This window comes from Orbicella faveolata, unplaced genomic scaffold (assembly GCF_042242905.1).
Source record: "Orbicella faveolata isolate gen_17 unplaced genomic scaffold, um_ofav_v1 contig_34, whole genome shotgun sequence".
Classification (NCBI taxonomy): Eukaryota; Metazoa; Cnidaria; class Anthozoa; order Scleractinia; family Merulinidae; genus Orbicella; species Orbicella faveolata.
The window spans coordinates 30,951,350-30,974,676 of NW_028301563.1; the positions used below are offsets into that span (position 1 = coordinate 30,951,350).

General features: G+C 39.5%; 1 protein-coding gene across 1 annotated transcript; it reads right to left on the reverse strand.

The window, feature by feature from the left end:
* Positions 1 to 337: 337 nt before the first annotated feature.
* Positions 338 to 22,897, reverse strand: LOC149105747 (uncharacterized). Its single transcript, XM_089271217.1, has 13 exons — positions 22,697 to 22,897; positions 22,200 to 22,310; positions 21,654 to 21,816; positions 21,113 to 21,303; positions 20,009 to 20,119; positions 19,725 to 19,872; positions 19,221 to 19,317; positions 18,748 to 18,800; positions 17,893 to 18,162; positions 16,949 to 17,023; positions 16,541 to 16,651; positions 13,405 to 13,638; positions 338 to 2,148 (listed from the first exon to the last, which is right to left on the reverse strand). Exons 1-13 carry the CDS (start codon positions 22,844 to 22,846, stop codon positions 1,808 to 1,810), a joined length of 2,055 nt encoding a protein of 684 aa, XP_089127343.1. The 5' UTR covers positions 22,847 to 22,897; the 3' UTR covers positions 338 to 1,807.
* Positions 22,898 to 23,327: the final 430 nt, after the last annotated feature.

The following is a 23,327-nucleotide window of genomic DNA, read 5'->3' on the forward strand; positions in this document are numbered from 1 at the left end:
AAAATGTTTCTCAAGTAAAATTAAAATGCTGATATATCCCAAAAAATATATTTTCGTTTTCTCTTTCATATCAGCTAAATTTCTGACTGAAAAGAAAAACGTTCGTGTTTGTGGAATTTTAAATTTCTTCAATAACTCGCGCCAGTAGATAATCATGGTATATGTATACAACAAAACAAGTTCAAGACTTAACTGGAAACTTTGAATACAGCTATCATGATTCCCTAAAGGCGGGTTTAACAGAGGCAATTGGAGATTGGGAATTCACAGTAGAAGCTACGAAAAAAAATACTTCTTTCCTCTTAGATGAAAACGAACACAAACAGAAAACAATGCGTTATTTTCACCCTGCTCTGTTTTATTGTTACAAGCTTTTATAACGGTGTGTCTGACACTTGTATTTGTTTTCTACATTTGCACTCTCAAAAGATACGATACGATGCTATACTTTATTTAACATGGGGTTTACGCTTAGTTTATCGGCTAGTTTACGGGTACTCCACGGCCCTAGTATATTCTAAAAATTAAAACTAAAAATGTACATTAATTGATCATATCAACCTATAAACGCAGAGAACTAAAAATCTAGGGAATCGAATTACAAGAAATTCCCATATCAGTCAAATTTAAGCGATCAAGTCTTGTTGTTCATTTATTTAGTACCTACTTTACTTCTAATATCATTTGCCAGCTCGTTCCATTTCTTTGCGGCAAAATATCTCCATGATTTGAGACCATAATCAGTCGTGTTAATTTTCGGCAAAGAAAGGATATAGTCATGTTGAAGATTATACTTAGGTGAACGTAAGGTGATGAAATCTCTAATTGCGGATGGAGTTTTGTCCGATATACAATTGTTTATTGTCAATAGCATGTCTTGGATTCTTCGAGTTTCCATGGATGGGACTCTGATTCTTTGCAAGACTCTTTGCAAAAGATCTTAATTACTACAACAAAAAACTCCCTACTCTATCATTACATTCTCAATCTACGTTTTCTAAATCCACTTAACTTGAATAAAATAAGAAATCAAAACCAGATGGAATCCTGTAACTTGGAACTTAGTATGATGTTCGTGGAATTCAATCAATTGAAACTCAGTAACAAGATTCTCCTTCTTAAAGGTTAATTACACGTTTGAGCGCATGTACAAGTTATAGCGTGAGTATAAACTACTACCTTGTTCATTTTTTACTGAACCACATGTAGTTCAACAACTACAGACTATGATTTGTGAAAGCAGAATGACTGATGCCCAAAGTTCACTGAAGATGTCAACCCTTTTAACGAGAAAATTTCGTATTTAGTAATGAACATTAATTTTTTTTATTCCGGGCGCGAAGGATTTACTCTGGACTCACACGTGTTATCTATTTTCATCTGATTGTTTCATAAACAATAATATATGTATTAATTAAAACATACGAAAGGAATTCTAATGAGAAACATTACTCCTATCGGCGCGTTCTCGAGACTGACGTGAAAGACTTAAAGGAAAATTTCTTGCAGAAGTCATTAGCTCGGCTAACGTTATAGCTTGCTATAACACGGAGCCATAAAGCGATCGTTTAATGGCAATTACCAAAGAAGTAAGCTCAAAGTAAACTGCTTGTCTTAGACTAAGGATACATGACTACTCGATTTTGTAATAACGTACTGATTGACATCATCGGTGATATTGGAATTTTCAGATTATATTACACTTCTAAAATTTACCAACAGTTTGTATATACCCTTATATATTTGCAAAGGTTTAATTTTACTAAACAGGGTGTGTAAAGCTAAGAATCCAAGCTCCGTGGTTTTTTCAGGTAGTTTCATAGAAGACTTCGACTTCCTCAGGTCGAAAGTTGTAACTACCCGCCAGGAATGATTGTGTGAAGGAGGATCCATAGCTGTTGCCAGGTGGCGGGATGTAGGTGGATCCAAGGTTTGAGTGTGAGTTGGTGTTTGATGCAGCGTTGTTTGCGATGTAAATATCATGTCCTTGTCCAAATGATGGTCCAGAAGAAGAGCAGCTGTAGATGGAATAGCTTCTATGATAACTATACTGTCCTGTTTGATCTAGCTTTAGTGGCTGCCAACCAGGCTTGTTAACCAATGAGAAGAGAAAGGCTGCTGAATCGTAGCGATATCCACAACTGTAACCTAATTGAAATACACCATGAAAACAACATTAATGATGTTTACTGACACTTAAGACAGTTTCTTAATGTGGAATTACTACGTTAATTTGATTTGTTCACAAAATTTCACTTTTATTCGTAACTCGGCATTATTTCTTGTAGTGTTAATCTTAAGTTCTCTGGTGCTTGTATGTTAAATGTCTCCTGAGTTTTAATAATTTCAATTCTGGGGTAAGCAAGCCCGGTGGGAGACTGGCAGTAGGCTCAAAGTAAACTGTTTGTCTTAGAGTAAGGATACGTGACTACTCGATTTTGTACTAACCTATTGATTGACATATCATCGGTGATATTGGAATTTTCAGATTATATTGCACTTCTATAATTTACCAACAGTTTGTTTAATTATACGCTTATATATTTGCAAAGGTTTAATTTTACTGAACAGGGTGTGTAAAGCTAAGAATCCAAGCTCCGTGGTTTTTTCAGGTAGTTTCATAGAAGACTTCGACTTCGTCAGGTCGGAACTGGTAACTACCAGCCAGGAATGATGGTCAGAAGAATCCATGGCTGTTGCCAGGTGGCGGGCTGTAGGTGTGTTCAGGGTTTGAGAGTGAGATAGGGCTTGATGCAGCGTTGTTGACAATGTATATATCGTTTCGTCCAAATGTTGGTCGAGAGGAAGAGCAGCTATACTTTCCTGTTTGATCTAACTTTAGTGGCTGCCAACAAGGCTTGTTAACCAATGAGAAGAGAAAGGCTGCTGAATCGTAGCGATGTTCACAATCTATGGTAAATGCCAAATTTAATCTTTCAAGGCAGTTTAAGAAGATCAACAACGGTTGTATTGGTTTTCTCGTTGTGCGCCTAGAGATACACCCCCTTTTTTTCTGTCACCGTTTTCCCGCTGCTTCCTAACTAGTCCAATTGTATCCCTGAGCTCTCCCTTTCCCACGATATGTGTATGGAGGTGTCAGAGCGGAAAAACGCAATAAGCATGTGCCAGTTTTGGTGGGGACAGAAATGGGGAGAAAAAAAAACAAGTTTCGAGCAAGGGAAAATGGCAAGAAAAAAATTCATGCAGAGGGATCGCATTTTGGCATCAAACCAGTCTAATTATAACTCAGCCTAGGTGTTTAAGATATTGACAAATTTTCCAGTGTTCTCTCACTGGATCCCATTTATGTAAAGCCACTGTGTTCGTTTTGAGTCTTACACTTTTGTCAAATATTCGATCTCAACTATTCACAACTTTTAATATATTTATCTATATATTAAAAAAGTTTGTGCAAAGAGTTGCAGATGAAAAGATATCTTGCGCAGTCAACAGGCAAAAAAAGATTCATGCGAGTCAAAATCCCCCCCATTTTCTGATTGGCCGAAAGCGTACAGTGAATTTTCGAAATCAGCGCCTATGACGTCATCTGGCTGCAGATTATACAATAATCATGTCAAGGACACTCAAGGTCACGTGTAGTCATGTCATGCATGACCGCGGTGCATGATTTCTAAGGGTAATCATGTCAATTTGCGCTCTTTGTGTTGCTTGCCGTCAGTGAAGAAGCAAAAACATGACTTCCACATTTTTTTCGTTCAACCGAATAAGACCGAAGTTCTTCGGTTGAAAGGACTTTTTTAGTGTTTTTAACAAAACGTTTGTTTGAACGTTTTTAAGCCAGTGTGAAGTTATTTTTGTATATTCAACATAAACTTGATCGGTTGGGCGATGGGAAAGGAAACATTTTATCGGAATTGCTCAATATATTAAAAGATGGCGTTGAAATGGAATTGATGAAAAATTCGCTGTCATGTTCTCGCATATACTACACAGAATTTGGGTTTTTCTCTGTATTGTTTCGCAGCGTAAGACGGTTTTGGCCGATATGCTTAGGGCTTTTAGCTCGGGGAAAAACCTCCCCGTATAAAATGTTATTAAGTAAACAACCCCTTCCCGGAGGGGTTTCTAAGATCGTCACTATTGAGAGTATTAACTGCTTAAGACAAAACGGATGCCACCCTTCGAATATTTCCTGGAAACGGAGATAACCCCAAAAGAAAACGTTTAAATTGATAAAAAAAAAACCGTATCAGTTGAGCTTGCACACAGTACACTGTTTTAGCAAGCCGAAAGTAACGTGTCCCTCCCCCATTAACGTAACGACCCCCCTCTAAAGAAGAGATAGTAAAAGGCTGCTTAGTTTTAATTACAAAGTAACGAGCAGAGGGGCTAGCAGCTATCTTTGATCTCGCCGCTTTTCTGGTTTCTATGATCGCCCCAGTAAAGAAATCTGTCAATCATTTGAGAACGGTAAGGAGCATGCGCATAACGCGAAAATAACGCGAGGAAACCGAAACATGTTTCGCCGCCATTTTTGTTCAGGATTTGCCTTCGATTCGATAACTTCTTATTAGCTGTTAGCAATTTTTAACGACAGCTCTGAGACAATCAGGACTAAGGGAATCAAGGACCAGCTTTGTGCTATTTTCCTGGCGAGCGTGGTTGCATTCTTGGTTGCCTAGGAGGTTTCCCCGTCTCAGGAAGAAAACGAAGCTGAAGTTTTTATTTTGCTGTGGAAATTTCAAGGTTCATTACTTTCCATCTTCACACCGAGCAATTATTCTTCCCAAATTTCTATGGAAAATAGCGATGTCGAACTGTTTTATGTCTGCCATTATATATCGCGAAGCCTCCGAACGTAACTAGTCTTTAAACTATTTCTCAACTATTCAGAGTTGTACATTTAAACTTGAGCTTACATTAAACAAGCTTTTCAGTGTAAAGTTTTTTCCGTCTTAACTTACTTTCTTATGAAAGACTGCATTTACTTTATGATTTTTCTGTAATGTGTTGAGTCTGAAGACTTTCTTTCGAGTAATTTAATTAAATCATGAAACTTGAAGGTAGTTGCAGATCAGTCAACAACATTGAAAATAGCTACCAGTTTGCATGTCTCGATAATGCAGTGATACATTATAGAGGTTTTGAAACCTCCATCCCTTACTGTTCAGTACGAATGTGAACTCGCAAATTTGAGATCATTTTTCTGTTTCTGCATATGGGAATGTCCAAAATGGACTGTTTGCTAGGCACAGACTCAATGTGAACCTTTACTAGGTTGAGGTATTTCATTTACAAGTTATTTACCCGTGAAAATAAAGAAAGCAGCTCCTGCTCACATGCTGTGGCATAATTTGTACTGGTGATAAGCATCAGTTTTATTTGTGTGGTGGGAGAAAGCTCTGTAATACTTCTGGATATCAAAATAGGGCTGCCATATGCTCATCTGCTGAGGGAGATAATTTATGAAATAGACCCAGGGAAGGAAAATGAGCAATGTTACCTGTAGTTGAGTGCTATTAATGAGGTAAGCAGGTAAAATGGTCATTCATCCAGACAACAAACTTTAACTTGGGCAAACCTGCGTCAACAGAACCTCCACAACATTTGAAATAGGCCAATTTTGAGACTTGGCTTTAAGGCTTTCGAGAATAACAAAAAAAGACATCAAGCGCAGGGATTGGTAACAGTCATTTAGCCCCCAAGTCTATTAGCCCCTAACCATTTAAACCCCAACCAGGAATCGATAAGCCCCCAACCAGAAATTTAAAAAAAACTGTATATATTTTTTTCTTTAAGCATGAGTAAGGGGCTAATCGACTTGTGGTTGGGGGCTAACTGGCTAGGGGCTAATCAAATGACCGGTAACCAAAGGATTTGTTTTATTCCTCTAAGGCAAAAAGATGAGTAAGGATGTTAATATATCAACTCATGATTTGGCCTAATGTGTTGATTATCAGTGGCTTGTTCCTGTAATGGAAGGATAGCTAAATAAGACAATAAGGCAGACTAATATAAAGTCAGATGAATCTGCTAACTATGGATGAATGAAGTCTTTGATAGTACTTGTCTCAAATGACAATTCTTAGTGCAAGAGAGGAGCATGAACCCTTTGAAAACTGATTGAGAGGTGGCATAAAAAATTAGTGCCAGGGAAAGGGCTACAGAAAGAGCAACAAAATGAGGTGGTAAAGTCAAACTTCCTGCACACTCTCCATCTCAACGACTTGATTGGACCCATTATTTAAGCCGTTAAGTCGGGAATATCAAAACAAAAGTCTAATTATGATTATGAAGAAACAAAAACAAGCAACGACACAACTATTGTTTTGTAACGGCAAAGAAATGGTGATGAATTCTCAATTCTGCCGAGGGACCTATCCAGTATTCGCTTTCATAAATAATGCCAGATGCTTTGCCTGAAACTGAAACAGACCTCTTGTAGTAACGTAACAGAAAAGCGCCGTACCCACTGCTCTCATTATGAAACCTGTTTTAACCCTGTCAGTTTAATAAGTGCAAACAAAAAGGGTCACGAAGCTGTTAAGAAAAAGCAACCCTTACCATCAGGGAGTCCGGAAATATAGAAATATTTCAGTTTATCCCGTTTATAGGACACCCAAAAATGCTCGAATAAAATATTCATGCCTGCAATCTGGCTCACACTGTGGAGATCCCGCTCGTGAGGACTCACAGGTTTACATTGGAATATTTATCCCCGATGCCTCGATCAAAATGTCCAAGATTTAGATGTAGGAAAACTGGACCTTTTTCGTAGATGTTTGAATGTGAAATATGCACAACGTTTACAAAACTTTACAAACGCATCGCGCTCACGAAAGTCCGCCATGTTTGCTTTCCACAAACCAGTACTTAGTCTTGCTCGGCCAAATTTCTTAACTGGGGCGATCATAGAAACTCGGTTCCAGGCTTCGCTGCTTGCCCCCCCTGGTAACGAGAGTGGTTAAATTATTATCATCCCACCTGCTAACAATAAGCCGAAAGAATTGTTTGGTTCACCGAAGAAACGGACAGTAATTTGTAAAGTATCTCTGTATTAGAAATCTCGTAGATACCCTGTCGCGATAACATCAGGGCTCAATAAACAACTCGAGAGTTTAGGCTAGCAAGGTGACAGGTCAACTCTCAATGATATATGTGCCGTTAAAGTCAAGTGCGTTTATGAGTGAAAATTGGTCCATTCTTTGTTAGTTAGAATGTAGACTGAATTCTAGAATTTAGGATCTGTCGAAATAGACGGTAACAGTGCACCTGAAGGCGAAGGAAAAAAAAACACTTTTAAGGTGGTTTACTGAAAAAAATACTAAAGGAACATACCCCCCCCCCCCCCCCCCCGCTCCCCACCCCAACACTCCTTGGATGTGAGTTCCCTGCCAGGCTTACAACTCTTCAAAAGCTGGTTACGCTCCTGCTGCAGATGTTAAAGTTTTGTATGTGTAGTTTGTTTCAAAGAAGACTTCCACTTCGTCTGGTCGAAAGGTATAGTCCATGGGCCAGGACCCTGAAAAGAGCCATTTGGTACCAAAACGAGGGACTAATTCTAACACTTATTTTTAACAACATTGATTCCTCTAGGTTATATTGGTGTATGATAACCATGCCAAATGAGTAGCTTTACTAGGATTATCACGTGATTAAGTGACGTCACTCGGTTTGGTTGAATAAGCAGAATTGGTAAAAAGATACCTAGTAACAGTTAAATGCAAACCTGAAAATGTTACATACATTAATTTTTGGTTATTGCAAACTTCAAACGCAGTTTTCAGACCTAGTTCCAATCACTAATATATTACTTATAGGTATTATTCCTGAATGGTTTCCATGACAACACTTGTCAAATTATAAATATGAACAATAAGACGGAAAATGTGAAAAAAAAGAAAGCACTCGTGTAAATTGCATTAGTTACTTTCGAACGCTCGTTTTAAACTACATTGACTCCTCTTGCTTCGTTTGGTATATGATAACCAAGTCAAATGAGTGGCTATACCAGGCTTATCACGTGATCAATTGCAAATGACTCGGTTGGGCTGAACAGATAGAACTTGTACAAATTAGTTAGTTAGTTAGTTAGAAATCTTTGAGTGGCTATACCAGGCTTATCACGTGATCAATTGTAAATGACTCGGTTGGGCTGAACCCAACTGCAGGTAATATGGTTTTCTGTTTTAGTTTTCTGTACCAGTTTTGTTCCTGATTTCATTTCAAATGTGATTACTACGTTCTAATACAAGTAAATGCAAATACAGTCATGTTACATACACTGGTTTTCAGTTATTAAAAATCTCAAACGTTTTCAGAGCTTATGTCAACAACTTATATTTAACTTAAAGAAATTGGTCCTGGTTGGTTTCCATGGCTACACTTAGCAAATGTTAAATATGAATAATTATTCAGGATATAAGAAACTGCTTGTACATGTGTTAAATTGATAATTAAAATTAGATTTCTTCGTCTTCTTCGCTGTCATCTGAGACAAACTCCTCGATAGAATCTTCACATCTGTTGTCACAGTCTAATAGCTTGCACACATCCGTGCACTTCAAACCATTTTCCAGGCAACTGTAGGTAGGAAGTTGGCATGGCCTTGTACACGAGCAAGTCAGTAATTCTAGCAACGGCTGTAGGGGCTGGGTCACCGCTCATCCAGTCAATGGCAAAGTTGTCACCGTCTTCGCGCCAGCCAAAACCAATGGCCGCAACTTTTCAAGCTTCTTTTTTTAATAGAATTGTAAAACCCTGGAACACTATCTGTAATCTCGCCCCTCAAGACAAATTTTCTAGCCCAAGTTTATTCAAATATTTTTTGCACGCCACTTATTTTACTTTACTGGACACTACCTATGATATTGACATGCCCTGCTCCTGGTTCCTCTTCCGTAACTGCCCTTGCCACCGCTCTTAATTTTCTGTGACTAATATTATCCGCATCTTGTTTTTAACTATTGTAATTAATTAGATTTAACTATAATTTTTAACTATAAGTAATTATTAGATTTTATGGTAATTTTTATCAAAGTTAAGATTTTCTATCACCATTCTTACTAGCTTTTAGGGTTGCGCCTCGCATGGGTAACTTTATTTTCCCGTTCGCGCAATTCCTATTGGTCCTTTCTTCTTTAATTATATTGTAATTTTGTGACCAATAAAGTTGATAGATTATTATTAGATTATGGGGTTCGTGTCCCTTGGCAGCTTTGCAGGCTTTGCTTCCAAATGGCTGATTGGAAGTTTGCGTGAGCCACATTCTTGAACAAGCAGTCAACACAAGGTGGTAATTGGGTGGAGTCGATGTTACCCTTCTTGACGGAGAATAACCTGTACCTTAGCTCATTAATGTTATCAGTTCCTGGTTGAGAGCAGTAGAACTTACATGTAAACTCTTGAAGGCTCTGAAAAAGCATATCTGATAGAACCCATTCCATCCCCAGCTGCTTGAACATTTCTTGGTAAGATGTCTGTTACTTGACAAGTCGTAGGGCTGTTATCTTTTCTCTTCCAGCGAAGGCACTTACTGTATCACAACCAGTGAAAGCACGCATACCAATTAGGCATTTGCAAAGTTCTACTCCTACCGCTGCCACCACACTGGAGATACTGACATATCTAGTTCTTGTCTGCGCTCCACACTTGACATACATGGATGCCGAATGAAGCAATTAAACGCCAGGCAAAGCAAGAATACATCTGTATCTTCTGATGCCACAACCACCGCCTTGTAGCCCGATTTAGCTGCATGAGCTGCATGTAGAATAAGCCTGGTATCAGCTTCTTCCTGTGTGGAGTTGAGCTCTTTAACTATATTGGCAGCTGGTGAGCTAATCTCGTAACAGTCACTTTCCCATGTCACAAAAAGTGACCTTGCCTGTCAACTTTGTTCTGTATCAATCCCGTCTCCACCCCTTTATCACAAACTCTGAGAAGGCCTTTTATTTTTTGGATTCAAAAGGAATTTTCTCCACTGCTGCAGCTTGTGTTCGGATGCGTCCGCATGTGGTCGAACTAAGACCCTTAAAAGGTTTTTTCTTCGCCCGTTTTCAAGAGCTTCTTGGCGGGTAACTTCTACAAATCTTCTAGAACGAGGACCGCAACCATCTTCTGCATTGTAAGTGGGAAGATTTTCTGCATCCAGTGCCTCGACACTCCTCTTTTTGGTCTGAGCTATCTGCGTTGATGGTTACGGGGGAAGTTGTGGTCCGAAATGTCTCGCCTGCACCGCTATTCCATTTACGCTATGCGATGTTCCTTCACCCGATAACGTTTTCTCTAGCCGGTCAATGTTATTCCATGCCAAAGTAGTGCCAACATGAGGCTGGGTGTTATCTGACAATGGGATTTCACTTGTTGATGTCATTTTCTTAAGGCACAGTGCAGTGTCGATTTCTTTAAGCTGGGAATAGGCGATTCCGTGGCCGCAACGATTAAGCATTTGGATGAGTTCAACGTTATCTGTCAGGGTCTTCACAGCATAGGGAAGAGGGATCTGTTTGGATGGCTTAATCTTTCCTCTGCTCACTCCAAACATCAGATCTTGGGCGAAGGATTTCATCAACCTCTGCATTCTTGGATGACAGTTTTTATCTGGCCACTCTATTTTCTCCAGTCAGACATGTTTGCCGGAACGAACCCTGCTCTTTGGGAACATTCATTGCGCTCTTAGCGAGATCTGAAGGGCGTGGAGACTATGACATCTTGTTTTCTGTTCTTTAAATGGCTTCGCGAATGTCAGTAGGAGCCTGGTGTATATTTGAACTCCGAAAAAACTGGCTTGCATTGTCCTGTTTTTCCAGAAGAAGGGTTGTTATGTATTTGGCTACATGAAATGTGTCAAATTGGCGGGAAATATGAAGACACTGGTGATTTCTAACAAATTTTCAAAGAGGAGGACATCGCCAAATTCTGCCTGGAGATTCCGTCTGGTGTGCTTCCTTGTGGATAACTTGATTTCTTCAACAGCCAAAGACGTGAGATACGTACGATAGAAGTAGTTCTGTCATCTCAGTCAATCCTACTATTTTCTCGTTTGCAAGAACATCCGATCTGATGTAATCGAAAAGCATCTGGTAAGCCTCTGACTTGAGATTAGCAACTCATCTTCTAGTGATTCACCACAGCCATCGGAAGCTCCGTTGGGACTTGCCTCAGCCCTAGTATAGCCCTTGTAGCATGTCCTGTGGTAACAAGCTTCAGCTGTTACGATTTCACGCGACCCAATTGCGAGAATCCTGCTGTCCTTCTTTTCCATGGCTGATTTTCTAGTTGAGTGATCTGCACGCAAATCTCTGCATTGTTCCAAGGGTTCCCGATTTCTTGTTCCCTTAAGATACTTCTTTTCACAGAATATGCAGACATGTTCGTAAGTTGTGCTGGTGGTATGGGACTGTCGGATCGAGTTCCTCTGAGCTGCCGTTGGTTGTTGGTCGTCAGTTCAGCTTGTTGCTTTGAAATTGTTTCCAAGCGCTTTTTCATGGTAAACACGCTACGACATTTTCTGTGATAGTAAATGTTGGGGTTTCTCCTTCATTTAATGTCTCAGCAATGTCAAGGTGTTTGCGTTTACGAACAGCAGCTGCTTGCATCTTACAAGTGTACCTCAGGACTCCTCATCTTTTGGTCTAGTTCCGTATCATCGTCAGTACAGTGAATTGTACATGCATAACTGGACTGTTCTGAACGTGATCGCTTTTGATCGATGTTCTTTGTTCTTCAGGCGTGACATTTCCTCTTTTTGTGCTACCTATTCAGTCATGCAAGGTTCTACGTCAATATTAAGACTTAAAGGTTTTAAAAAAGCCATTTTTAAACCGGTTTAATTTAAGCGCTGAAGTTTGTATTTATTTATTCAGGTGTTCGTTCTTCACCAAAAATGATTTTAAATAAACAACAAAAGCAGCACAAAAGACCATCCGCACTGGTCATTGCAAATTAGCTTTGTCACTATATATGAATGAAATCATCTTTAGCAATGTATGAAATTATTATTTAATATCATTTTCCTTTTGATGCATTTCAAACTCCATATTTTTCAAAATCTCTCATTATGTCATCTACTGCTACACCTTTCCTATAAAATGACGAATGATATATACTTGAACGCCTATTTCGAGGATCTGTAAGTTTCTTGTCAAAAATCGACACTATCAGCTTAATATTTAGTTAATTGATTTCTCTAAATGTTTACCTAGATGCTTACCGTTTATTTATCTCCTGAAAACTTTTCTCGTTTGTACAAGGAACCAAACTTTTAACACAAATTGGCCCTACACACCTGTCAAGAATGCCGCCATCTTGGATTTACCCATGATACAATGTGAATGACAATGTTGATTGTTTTTTAGTTTTTCGTGTAATCCTGACACAAATTTCTACTTCTTACAACTTCGAGGAGAAATACAAATGTTTTCCTTTTTTTTTCAAATATCTAAAATACTGATAAAACGATCGTGACCATATATTTGGAGGATCCTCTTCCAAGCCTCGTTTCCATGCTGAAGCTATTTTTTGCGAAATTTTAAATTAAAAAAACTCACCCAAAGCTACTCATTCAGAAAGGTTATCATACAAATTTGAAAACAACTCATGCAGTAGTATCAGCTGATAACACTTAGGTCTTGTCCTTAGGTTTGGTACCGAAAAGTGGTCTGGCCCATGGACTAGTATAACTTCCGGCCATGAATGATGTTGTGAACTCGCTACCATGGACATGTCCAGATGGTTGATTGTAGGCATTTCCAAGGTATGACAAAGGATTTTTGTTTGATGAGGCTTCGGAGGCAATTGAAATATCGTTTCCATCTCCAAATTTGGGTCCGTAGGAAGAGCAGCTGAGTGTAGCATGCTTGTAATGAGATACTCCAATTAGCCTAAATGTTACTGGCCTCCAGCCTGGCTTGTTCACCAGTGAGAACAAGAATGCGGTAGAACTGCTCTTGTACCCACAAGTGGACGAGACTAGTTGGTAAAACAACAGAAATACCCTCGTTTACACTTTATCGTAAAAACCCCACGAAAACACATGATTTAATTGCATATAGTTGGAATCGTTTTATTGAGATTTCAAAATGTTTTCAATAGATAAGTACAGACGAAAATTCAGATATGGATTGCCTTTGTCAAGAGAACTATTGGTTTCAGCTCGAATCATTGAAACCAATTTCACAACTCGATAAAGTGTTGGACTTGTGGCTTGAAAGTTTGGGTCACTGGTATGGTCTGCCAAACTTCAAATGGTTGATGACGAATCATGTACGTTTGATACCAATTTAGATCATGTTTTTTTCATGACGTGTCCTTACTTAGATGCAAATGAGGGTTATTAAGTGTTTCTGATATGTACTGGACTATTTTTGGATTAACGATTAACTGATGCGAGGCCATGTGCTCCTAGAGGTGAATCATAAACATAAAGGGAACCCTACTCACCCCACGATGCACTCGTATATCCCCCAAAGATGTACTTTTCCACACGGATAATTGTCACTGTTGGTCCTTTGTTGTCGCATAATGAATGGAAAGTAGTGCTAGCCCAGCCATCCACTGATGCAAGCCAGCAGCGCTTCCACTGAGAGTTGCTTTGCATGACGGGTTTTAGCCAGTCTCGTAAGGTATTCAAGTGGTTGAGATTTTTGACTAAAATTTTTGAAGTCCATAAACCAGCTGTGGTAAATGAAAAACAAGCTTGATTCTAATCTAATGAAAGCATATTTCGAGGTTCTGGAAACATAAGAATAGGTTTTTATCTTGAGTAATTGGCAAACATTGAGACATCGAGAGCTCCGCAAGGCGTCGCACTAGTTTGCTGGAGAGATAGGTAGACGACAATAGAAACGAATCGTTTGGGATAAATGGCCACAAATGTGACGAGTTTAATTGAAACTAAGGTTACAAACAAAGATTAAAATCTCTTCAGGAAAGGTGGGGTTAAAACTTTCGCCACCAGTAAAAACTAAAGTAAAATACTACATAAGATATGTTAACAGTCTGCGGGTCGGTGACCGGGGAGGTGGAGGGAAAAAGAACAAATACGTCTAAACGCTAAAAAGCAGAAAAGTTCTTCTTGCGATGATGGCAATAGTAGGAAGGGGCCGCGTGTACGAGATAACCAACCTTTTGTACTTAACTTTGACACGCGCCCATTTTTCATTGGACAGGAGACTTCCATTGTTACCAGACTAGAGCACAACCCGCAAACTGATAAGAAACAGGAAATGCCTCGCGATGAAATAACATTATGCCTTCGTTATCGGCATAATGTTTGTTTTTATCCAAGACAATTAGTGTCATCGCCCACAATGCCGCGATACATCCGGGGCTTTTTTGTGACCTCCGCGCGTAAATTCAAAATGAATAATTATCCCAGCTGTCCAGACAATAAGAAAAATGACCGACATCTGCAAACAGTATGAATGTTTTGCGTGATTACGAGCTTATTAGTCAAGTTTAGAAAAAGTTTGCATATGGCTTTTGAAGATGACACATCAGTAGAAAATACGAGACCTTTTCTGAGATTTTACCCCAATTAGAATTAGTCGCAAATTTCATTTGAATTTGGTCCATTTCAAGGATTTTTTGGTATGAGAGTAAACTTCGAAGCTAAATTTTTCTTCCCTCGAATGCTTGACCAAAACGTTTGCATATGGCTTTGACCGTTTATTGCTTGAGACGGCTATATGCCCAGTTTCAAACTCCAACTTTAGATTTTTTCCACCAAAGTTCTTGCTTTCCCTCCCCTTAGAAACTCCCACGGGAATAGAACGAACCTATTTTGAATCTTCCGCTAGAATTTAAATGTAGTCGAAGCTCCGCCTCCGCAAACAATAGGACTCCTTTGGGACTATTAAGCGTTGAGACTAAGCAACAAAACAGCAGTTTAAAGGCTAATAAAAGATGAATAAAAAAGAAACAGTGCGATTCCTACGGCCCAAGCAGTTTCTATACTCTTAACGTAAAGTTAAAGAAAGAATCAGCGCTTTGCGATTATTATTTAAAATACCCTTTAATGGTAATCGCGTCTGTTAGAAAAAGAGATTTTTCTCACAAGTGTACCGAAAAGGCGGTACTGTGTAGCCAATGACAACCTACACGCAAACTGTCTCAAAAGAACTTTTGTTTACATTTTGAATGCCGCCAAGGAGGCAAAAAATTCGTCAAAGTCAGTTCCCTATCGGAAAACCGTAAGTCAAGATGTCGTCCGTGCAAGAAATGCAGAGGGTTGATCGGGAGCTCTGTTTAGAGCTCATTGAATCCCCGTTCAATTGTGACCAACACGATAAAGAAAGTATACCGTGTTTATTTCCCTTTTCTCTTCATCATCCTGGATCGATGACATTTTTTGGCATACTGAACCTACTATAAAAAGAGCGAGTTCAGCGGTGCTAGGAGAGAGGCCGTGAAAAACATAACGCACAGTAGTCATTCAAATGATGAGTCAATTTTTCGCCTACCTTCACTCGCGCGTGACAAATTCTCCGCCTTGCTTGATTCTTACGAGCTAGCAAAAGCTTGTTTTCGGGGGGCGGGGAGTAAAATTTATTTTTGCAAAGCGTAAGTTTTGTTTGTTATCGCTTTTCAAACGCACGTGGTGAAGGTACTCTTCGCGCTTGTCCGGATTTGTGACTCAAGCTCGCAAGCCAACACAGATACTGAAAGGCCGGATTTTCTGGAAATTTAATTCTAACAAAGCGCAAGAAATAACTGCTAGCGGTCCTCCCAAGGCAGCAAGTTAGGCGTTGCGCTCGTCTTAACCGCTTTTAAGAACCGCTTTTTCTTTTTTTTTACTATGGCTAATTAGAACGCTATTGTCCACTTTATCACACCCTGAAATTTGCTTCACACTCCCAACCGTTTGATTGACAGCAGTGGAATCGCGAAGAGACTCGAGGTATTCCCAAAGCTAAGTCTGTTGACCAATCACGGCCGATTAGTTCTGAATATCCAAATTATTATGCCGCGCATTAATAAAATGGGCACTGAAAGTGAAGAATGATCATCGCAGTAAATTTTCCAATTTAAGCAATTGGAAAGAAGAAGCCTGAAAAAAATCAGGGCTTCAACGGGATTCGAACCCGTGACCTCCGCGATACCGGTGCGATGCTCTACCAACTGAGCTATGAGGCCACACATTGGGAGCGAGGCCACTTAATTGAGTTCATATCTTCCCGTGAGGAGTGAAATGATGTGACGTTTATATGAAATAATTCATATATGAACTGCGGTTGTAGATGAAAGTGAAGAATGATCATCGCAGTAAATTTTCCAATTTAAGCAATTGGAAAGAAGAAGCCTGAAAAAAAAATCAGGGCTTGACGGGATTCGAACCCGTGACCTCCGCGATACCGGTGCGATGCTCTACCAACTGAGTACATGTCGCAAAAGACAATAGCATTGTGGGCGATGGTGACAGTTGACAAATTTCTAAATCATGTAAGGCTATCCCATTAGTGTCTAAGAAAATAACCTGACTACTATGTCATAGTTCCGAATTAACGACTCAATAGAAATCCCCCTTCCCCACCTGGTACGCATGTTCAGGTCAAGGTATGTCTGGTTTAGAGCTTACCCTCACAGTGGTGACCATAATAAAATGGCAAACAGTTACAGCTATATTCATCACCGTCTACATAGCATGTTCCTCCGTTTAAACAAGGACTACTGCGACACGGGCCAAAATCTGAACAAAATGAAAAAAACAAATGGTCCCGTCGTTAAATCAATGCCTTAAGTTAAGCTGAAATTGTTCAAAAAGAAAACTTTGTGACCGTTTCCAGTCAATGAAACCTCAAAACACCTAAATTGCAGCACGCTTTCAACCCACCCATTTGATAAATAATCGTCATACATACAAGCATTTGGATGATATTTTTTATCATCTCAAGCTCAGATCTCTAACGGCCAAGCGAAGGCTCATTTTTCAGTGTCAGACGTCAGACGAGTGACATCTGGGTACACGATTAGCAATTTTACTCACCGTGATTCCTCCACAAACCAACCAACAGCCATTTGTTCACAGCAGGAGGAAACACGTGAAGACCCAGAGAAGATCCTATAAAGATGACAATCATAACTGTATCTAGGTTCTCTAATCTGATTGTTTATCAGCAGGTTAACACTTATTGCTTAGTGTACGCACGTGCCTGGTGTTATTTGTCCGCACGCGTTATTTGCGCGCACTGTTAAAGAAAATTTGCACTTGAATGGGTTCTACTCCCAGATGGGAATCCCATATGAAAAGGACAGGGGTGCTCGTCGTACCATTTAGGGGTTCAAATAGTGGTTTTGGTAGCTCTTAGGGTGTTCAGCCTCAAAAGGTCCAAAGCGGGAGCTTTTGCAGTACCTTTTAGGGCATTGAGCCGAAAAATGTATGACAGAAAATGTATGATAATGTTATATTTTAGAATTGGTACTTCTTAGGGGTGAAAAAAATTTCAAGTCACGCCCACAAAACAGGATCTTGGTTCCTCTTAGGGGTTGTTTTAAAATTTTCCGACGAGCACCCTTGTCCTTTTTATATCGGAGTCCCCCCGAGGTGGGGTTTCTCCCTCTCATTTATGATAACTGTATTATATTATATTTAATTATAGAATATAATCATTATAAAATAAACAAATTATTTATTTTGTTAGCCTTTGTCAACTTCTACAACACGCCTACTGTGGTAAAAGACCGCTCCAGCGAAAATCAATGAAGAATTTCTAGTCTACATAATTTTCTAACACTGTTACTCGAATAAATAGTTAGACCTGCAAATGTGACTTTGTTCGTTTTTCCACTCATCTATGAAATCAGATGACGGCTATCAAATCAGGCGGGTTATATATATTGTCCGCAATCCGTTTTGTACCACGGGACATGTTTTGTCCAAGGAGAGCGCTGGTAAATATATCCCTGTAATTATCTGTATCAGTGACTGACCTCCCCATCTATTGCCTTGGACGTCAGTACCCGCCACTTCTGGATCTGGAAGCCGAGTGAATCGAGTTTCTGGTACAAACGGAACTTCCGTAATAAGCTGAATTCCCGGCTTGTCCCGTATGTTCGCCCACTTAACTGGCAATATCACGTGCCACTGTCGGCCATATACGTCATCACTTTCCATGTACAGACGGTGGCGTTTGCTGACACCGTATAGACGTTTATTTTCAGGATCAAACGCCAGAATTGTAAATAAGGTTGGATCAAGGGCTTAGACGAAACAAATGAAAACAATATGTTAATAATTCTCTTTTCAACGGAAGCAAAAACCTGACAAGACTGACAGGCTAAATCAAAAACCCGAACCAGACTGGTTGTAGTTTAATTGAGCGCATGCGTTGAACTTCGCTCGGACGCTCGGACTGTTTCCTCTGGTATTCGCACTTGTTCCGGTTTCAGTTCTAATTTTCTGCGCTATTCTTGAAACTGCTTTGCAACCCTTAAAGCCTCATGACCAACATAAATTTTCTCCTTATATGTCTCCATACATTTGTTACAATAATACTTAGGAGGATTACTTCCAATATAAAGACAATTCCCCAGAGGTGATCATTTGGTAAATTCTCGTGACCTGTGTGATGGAGTATGAATTGATATTCCAAGGAGAAATCTGATCTTGATCAAGGCAATTTTGATCAGTACCATTAGTCAAGGGTGATAATTTCCTAATTTTCCATGACCAGTGTGCTATACTATGTATTTACCTTTCAAAGAGAAATTTTATTTTGATGAGTTCGTACAGAAAGGGTTATGTAGCTGCACAAGTTTAGAGGTCACTTTTAGCTGTAATCTTACCAAAGTGAGATTTTCCTTCATTTTGGGTCCCTAAACATGTGCTTCTTGGAAACCTGTTAAGATTAGAACGAAGGGCATACAATCAGTCACAGTTACGTAATTATTAAAACTGCGCTTTTCAATGTTGTACACCAAGCTTCCACTTTTCATGGCCTCGAAGATTGTAGGTGTTTGAAGCGAAAATTTGCAAGACCTATGTAAAAGTTTAAAAAGGTTATAAAGCGCTTATCACTTGAGTTTTGTATTGCTTCGGTACACAATTGGCTTGAAAAACTCTCGCCATTTTTTCATCCAATCAGAAATAAAACGAGGCCAATCGTGACTCACGCGCGCAGGTTTTCGTCAGCTATGTACTTCGAAAATTGATCGGCTGACTGGATTAATTGTGTCCTTTGTCATTGGCCAGAATGATTACTTTGTTTTAACTTAGAGCAAGAGAATATGCTAGTAAAGATGTTCACATGAACACTTACACGTCGTCTTCACTGTATTCTCCAAAACACAGAAACACAATCGCCTCATTGCCGTCGTATGCACAGAGAAAGCCACGCTTTACCAAGGCTGGGCTTCCTGAAAGATGAAAACAAAAACTTAAGCATTGTTCATTATGTCATTACCATCAGTTTAAGCAAAATCTTAAGCCCTCTTTCTTTCTAGAAAAAAGCTTAAAAACCGTACTTTCCTGCGCGGCACATTAATACATATAGCTTATACAAGGAAATACCTATACCCACCCCCACCCCCTCTTTTTCCCCCTTCCATCACCCACTGGTTTAACACATTTTAACAGTTTCTGGTTGATAATTGTATTGTTCCAGAAAATGTCCACAACGGCCCCAAGCTCCTAAAAAGTTTTTGGTTTGAACACTATCACCCCTACGGAATTTCTAATTTAGCGACCTTCCATGGGATAGATATTACCGAAAACTTGACATTAACACAAAGTTTATTGCTAGATTTCACAAAGTACTGTCTACCTTCTTCTTTGAACGGCTTCCCATACACCTCCACACGCATGCATCTTTTTCCTTGCGTGCCACTAAGGTCAAAGGTCACTGTCGAAGCCTTTTTGGGTACGATCAAGGTATGCGTAATCACGTGGTCTACCTGGTTTCCTTGGAAACGCTATATAGACATAATTGGCATCATAATTTCGGAAGTATGGTAATTGCGGATATGTGTGCGATGTTTGCCAAGGTGGCAAACATTAAAGACTATTCTGAGATATAAAAAGAATGTCTGTGATATCACTCTCACATACCTTTTTCTTTCCATGCTCTTGAATGATTTTCCCATCAAATGACAGGAAGACAAATTCAGGGGGAAGCTCGCATTCATTTTCTGGGTGACACAGTTTTCCCTGCATTGAGATCTATTTAACACAAAACGTTAAAAGCTGAATATTGAACTTTGGGTAATGCTTCAACAACAAACAACAAAAACAAACAATATTTACGTGTCTAGGTAATATTAGGCTCGATTTGCGCCGCTTTCTCGAGTCCGGTCAACGTTCCTCCCCGGGAAGAGACGGCTGGACGCGTGAGCGGCAAAGCATGTCTGTGACGTAACTTCATAATGTAATTCTTGCGGCGCTTCAGGTGGCCGGAAATGTGATCTGATGACAATCATAGGCAGGCACACATGACGCCTACGGCTCGTAAAATTTGTGGCGTTTTCGCAACTTCTTTTAACTTTGGCCCTCCAACCTATTTTGTTTCACATTATTGTTAAAGTAGAGCAGAGCTGTTTGACTATGCTGTAGCAACTGTCATGTCAAAGGTCACACATATGTTGGTGTTAATGGTGTTGACACCATGTTTATGTTTTGCTAGCTCAGTTTGCTTTGGCTCATTTAAAAATTCAATTTTGTCTGGCTTCTCCAGACACTTCTCTTCAAGAAGACTAAGGTACACATCAATTTGACTGAGTGTTTTGTTCCTTGAAATCGATGTTTGCGTTTATCCCTCCCTTTGTTTACTTTGTTCGTTATCTCTTATTCTGGTACCACATGATTCAAATATAGATTCTAACGTATAAGTTTGTTGACTATTTTGCGTGTTGTATATGTTACTACGGTTTAGATCAGGCAAGATTTCATCAGTTGACGGTATTTGGTTAAATATCCCACTAATGCGATCGCACTTCATATCGCACAACTCCTTTGCTACTGTAGCCCGAGAGTAGCAAAAAGCACTATTCATCCTGCAGAATGCGGTTCAATCACATATCACAAGTTACATTCTCACCCGCCACTCCCCCCCTCCCCACCCACCACTCTTTCTCAGCGTATTTAGTACGTGGCCATTTCCCCTACAGTATTTTCCCTGGGGGTTGTTCTTTGTTCTTTGTCTGTCCAAACTCTTACCTGAGTAACGTAGTACGGTTTTTTGAGATTGATGGTTAATGTCCTAACAGTATCCGACTCCTGAACACACCATGCTTTTTCTGGTCCCGAGTTGAGACGGGACTGATCCCGAGTCCCGTTCTCTGTTTCACTCGATGCATTTATCTGGGAATCTTTGATGGCACCAGACTCCATTCCAAGGGGGCGAGGAACTGTAAAAAAGACGTGAAATAACTAGGCTCGTGAAAGTAACTGTTTAGCAGTTACACTCATGCTCCTTTTCTACTGAAAGACCTGTTTTCATAAGGAGTCAGTCATCTCAATTAAATTTAATAACACGCCAATGTTTGACCAAGTTTGCAAAAAGAAATTGCTCCAGCAGTGGGGTCTTGTTGTGAACACTTCCTACCCCTTCATCCTTTAAAGAAACATTTTTCCATTAAGTAGTAAGGCAGTTTTGGTGAGTTCTTATAGTTACATTAGGCGAAAAATAAGCCGCATATTTTTTCTATTCTATGCGGAAAACCTTCAACAATTCAGGTATAAAGTATAAGTCGCTCACCATTTCTGTTATCCACAAGATAACATCCATAGAATTCAATTGCCATCGACAAGCGTGTCTTCCAAGAGCGCGGATTAATGCGTAAATACTGGCCGATGATTGGAGGACTGATAACGGATACTTTCACCGGCGGAAATTTGCTGTTAGCTGTACATGTAAATTCCTAAGAGAGATGGTGTTGAGAATTTTTAAAAGCCAACTACATTATATTTTGTCTTCAGAAGGGAAAAGCATTCATGCCACGGTGATTCATTGGAACTTGTCCCAAAATGTCTGGGGTTTTTTGTAACCTGAATGTAAAAGACGGAGTGAACTTTATTTGTTTTCAATTTTTACGCCGTGGGGTTGCATTGAAAAAAGATAAATTATTATACGATGACGACAAATTCAAAGAAGTAGGTTAAAATGCAAAATTTTATATGGAGCAAAAATACGACACCAAACGAGCCAGGAACAATTATGAAATTGTTTTGATCAATTCGGCGGACAAGGGAAAATTGGTTGAAAAAAGAACACATGTGAAAACTCAATAAAGCTATCGATTACTTTTGGTTTTCCGCTTGTTCTGTCCTTGTACACCATCCACATTATATTGTCGTTACTGGAATGTACCAAGAACGAGGTCGCGTAACTGCCATTTGATTCTTCGATAGAAACCTAAAATTGAATGTTAGCGCAAACAAATATCAATCATTTTCATAGCCAAGGATAAAGATCTCGACACGCAAATTGACACTTGACAGTCGGACAAAAAGACACCAAGTTAACACAAAATAAAATATTGCGGGAATATATTGGGGGTAGGTTTGATGCACAAACTGGCAGTTACACTCCCGGGGGTTACTCCCAGAAAAATCAGGTGGGGATGTGCGACTCGCTTCCCAAAACCCTTACCGTCAGTTTAAGACTAAATCTGTGATTTTCCCTACCCTATTTATGACCTGGCCAAAAATTTGATACCCTATTTGAGACCAAAATGGCCGAAATCGATACCCTATTCCCCCATCCCCCGGGGCAGTTGAAAGAAACTTAAGTTTCATCACCATTTCAACTTTAGTCTTAGTGCGGAAATCCACTTGCAGGAAGTTGTTGCGGTCATAATGAAGCATTCCGTCTTCAACCATAAACACACCAACAGAGCCTGGTCTTGAAAAGTGAGGACAGTGCCCAGTTTTGTTTCGTTCAGTCTTCATGTAAGAGGAACTCGACAGCTGACTTTCCTTGATTTTGCCATCTTTCACCCCCAAGGGGCGAAAACGGGAGCATGCTACAAAAACAAAATGATAAATAATAAATTTTGACCGGATTAACTTCAGTAACTTACTAACTTTTCAGTGAAATTCAAAAAAGAACTTTAAAATTTGCGTCAACATGGCCGTCAAACACTGTTGCTATGGAAACATATATAACGTTAATCACCCACAAACATTGTTTTGCCACAGCGAAGTCTTTTGAAATATGTTTTTTACAATAACTATCTAATTTCTCGCGCGCTGATTGGCTCATTTTTATGATCAATAAGAATACAGACGGATAAAATTTTAATTTATGCAAGCTTTCAAGTTCAACTTTCAGCTGTCAAACTGTCAACTTTTTAACCAATGAGATTTTATGGACTTTTTTAAGTATCCAATCAAAAAGCGAGAAAAGCTATTGACAATGTTCGCGTCATTT

Excerpts from the sequence above, each read along its gene's own strand:
- LOC149105747 (XM_089271217.1), bottom strand. The coding sequence starts at position 22,846 with ATGAAGACTGAACGAAACAAAACTGGGCACTGTCCTCACTTTTCAAGA. Across the intron at positions 20,120-21,112 it reads AACCGTACTACGTTACTCAG|ATCTCAATGCAGGGAAAACT; the intron begins GTAAGAGTTTGG and ends TGTGTTAAATAG. Across the intron at positions 18,163-18,747 it reads TGAAGGAAAATCTCACTTTG|CCCTTGATCCAACCTTATTT; the intron begins GTAAGATTACAG and ends GTTTCGTCTAAG.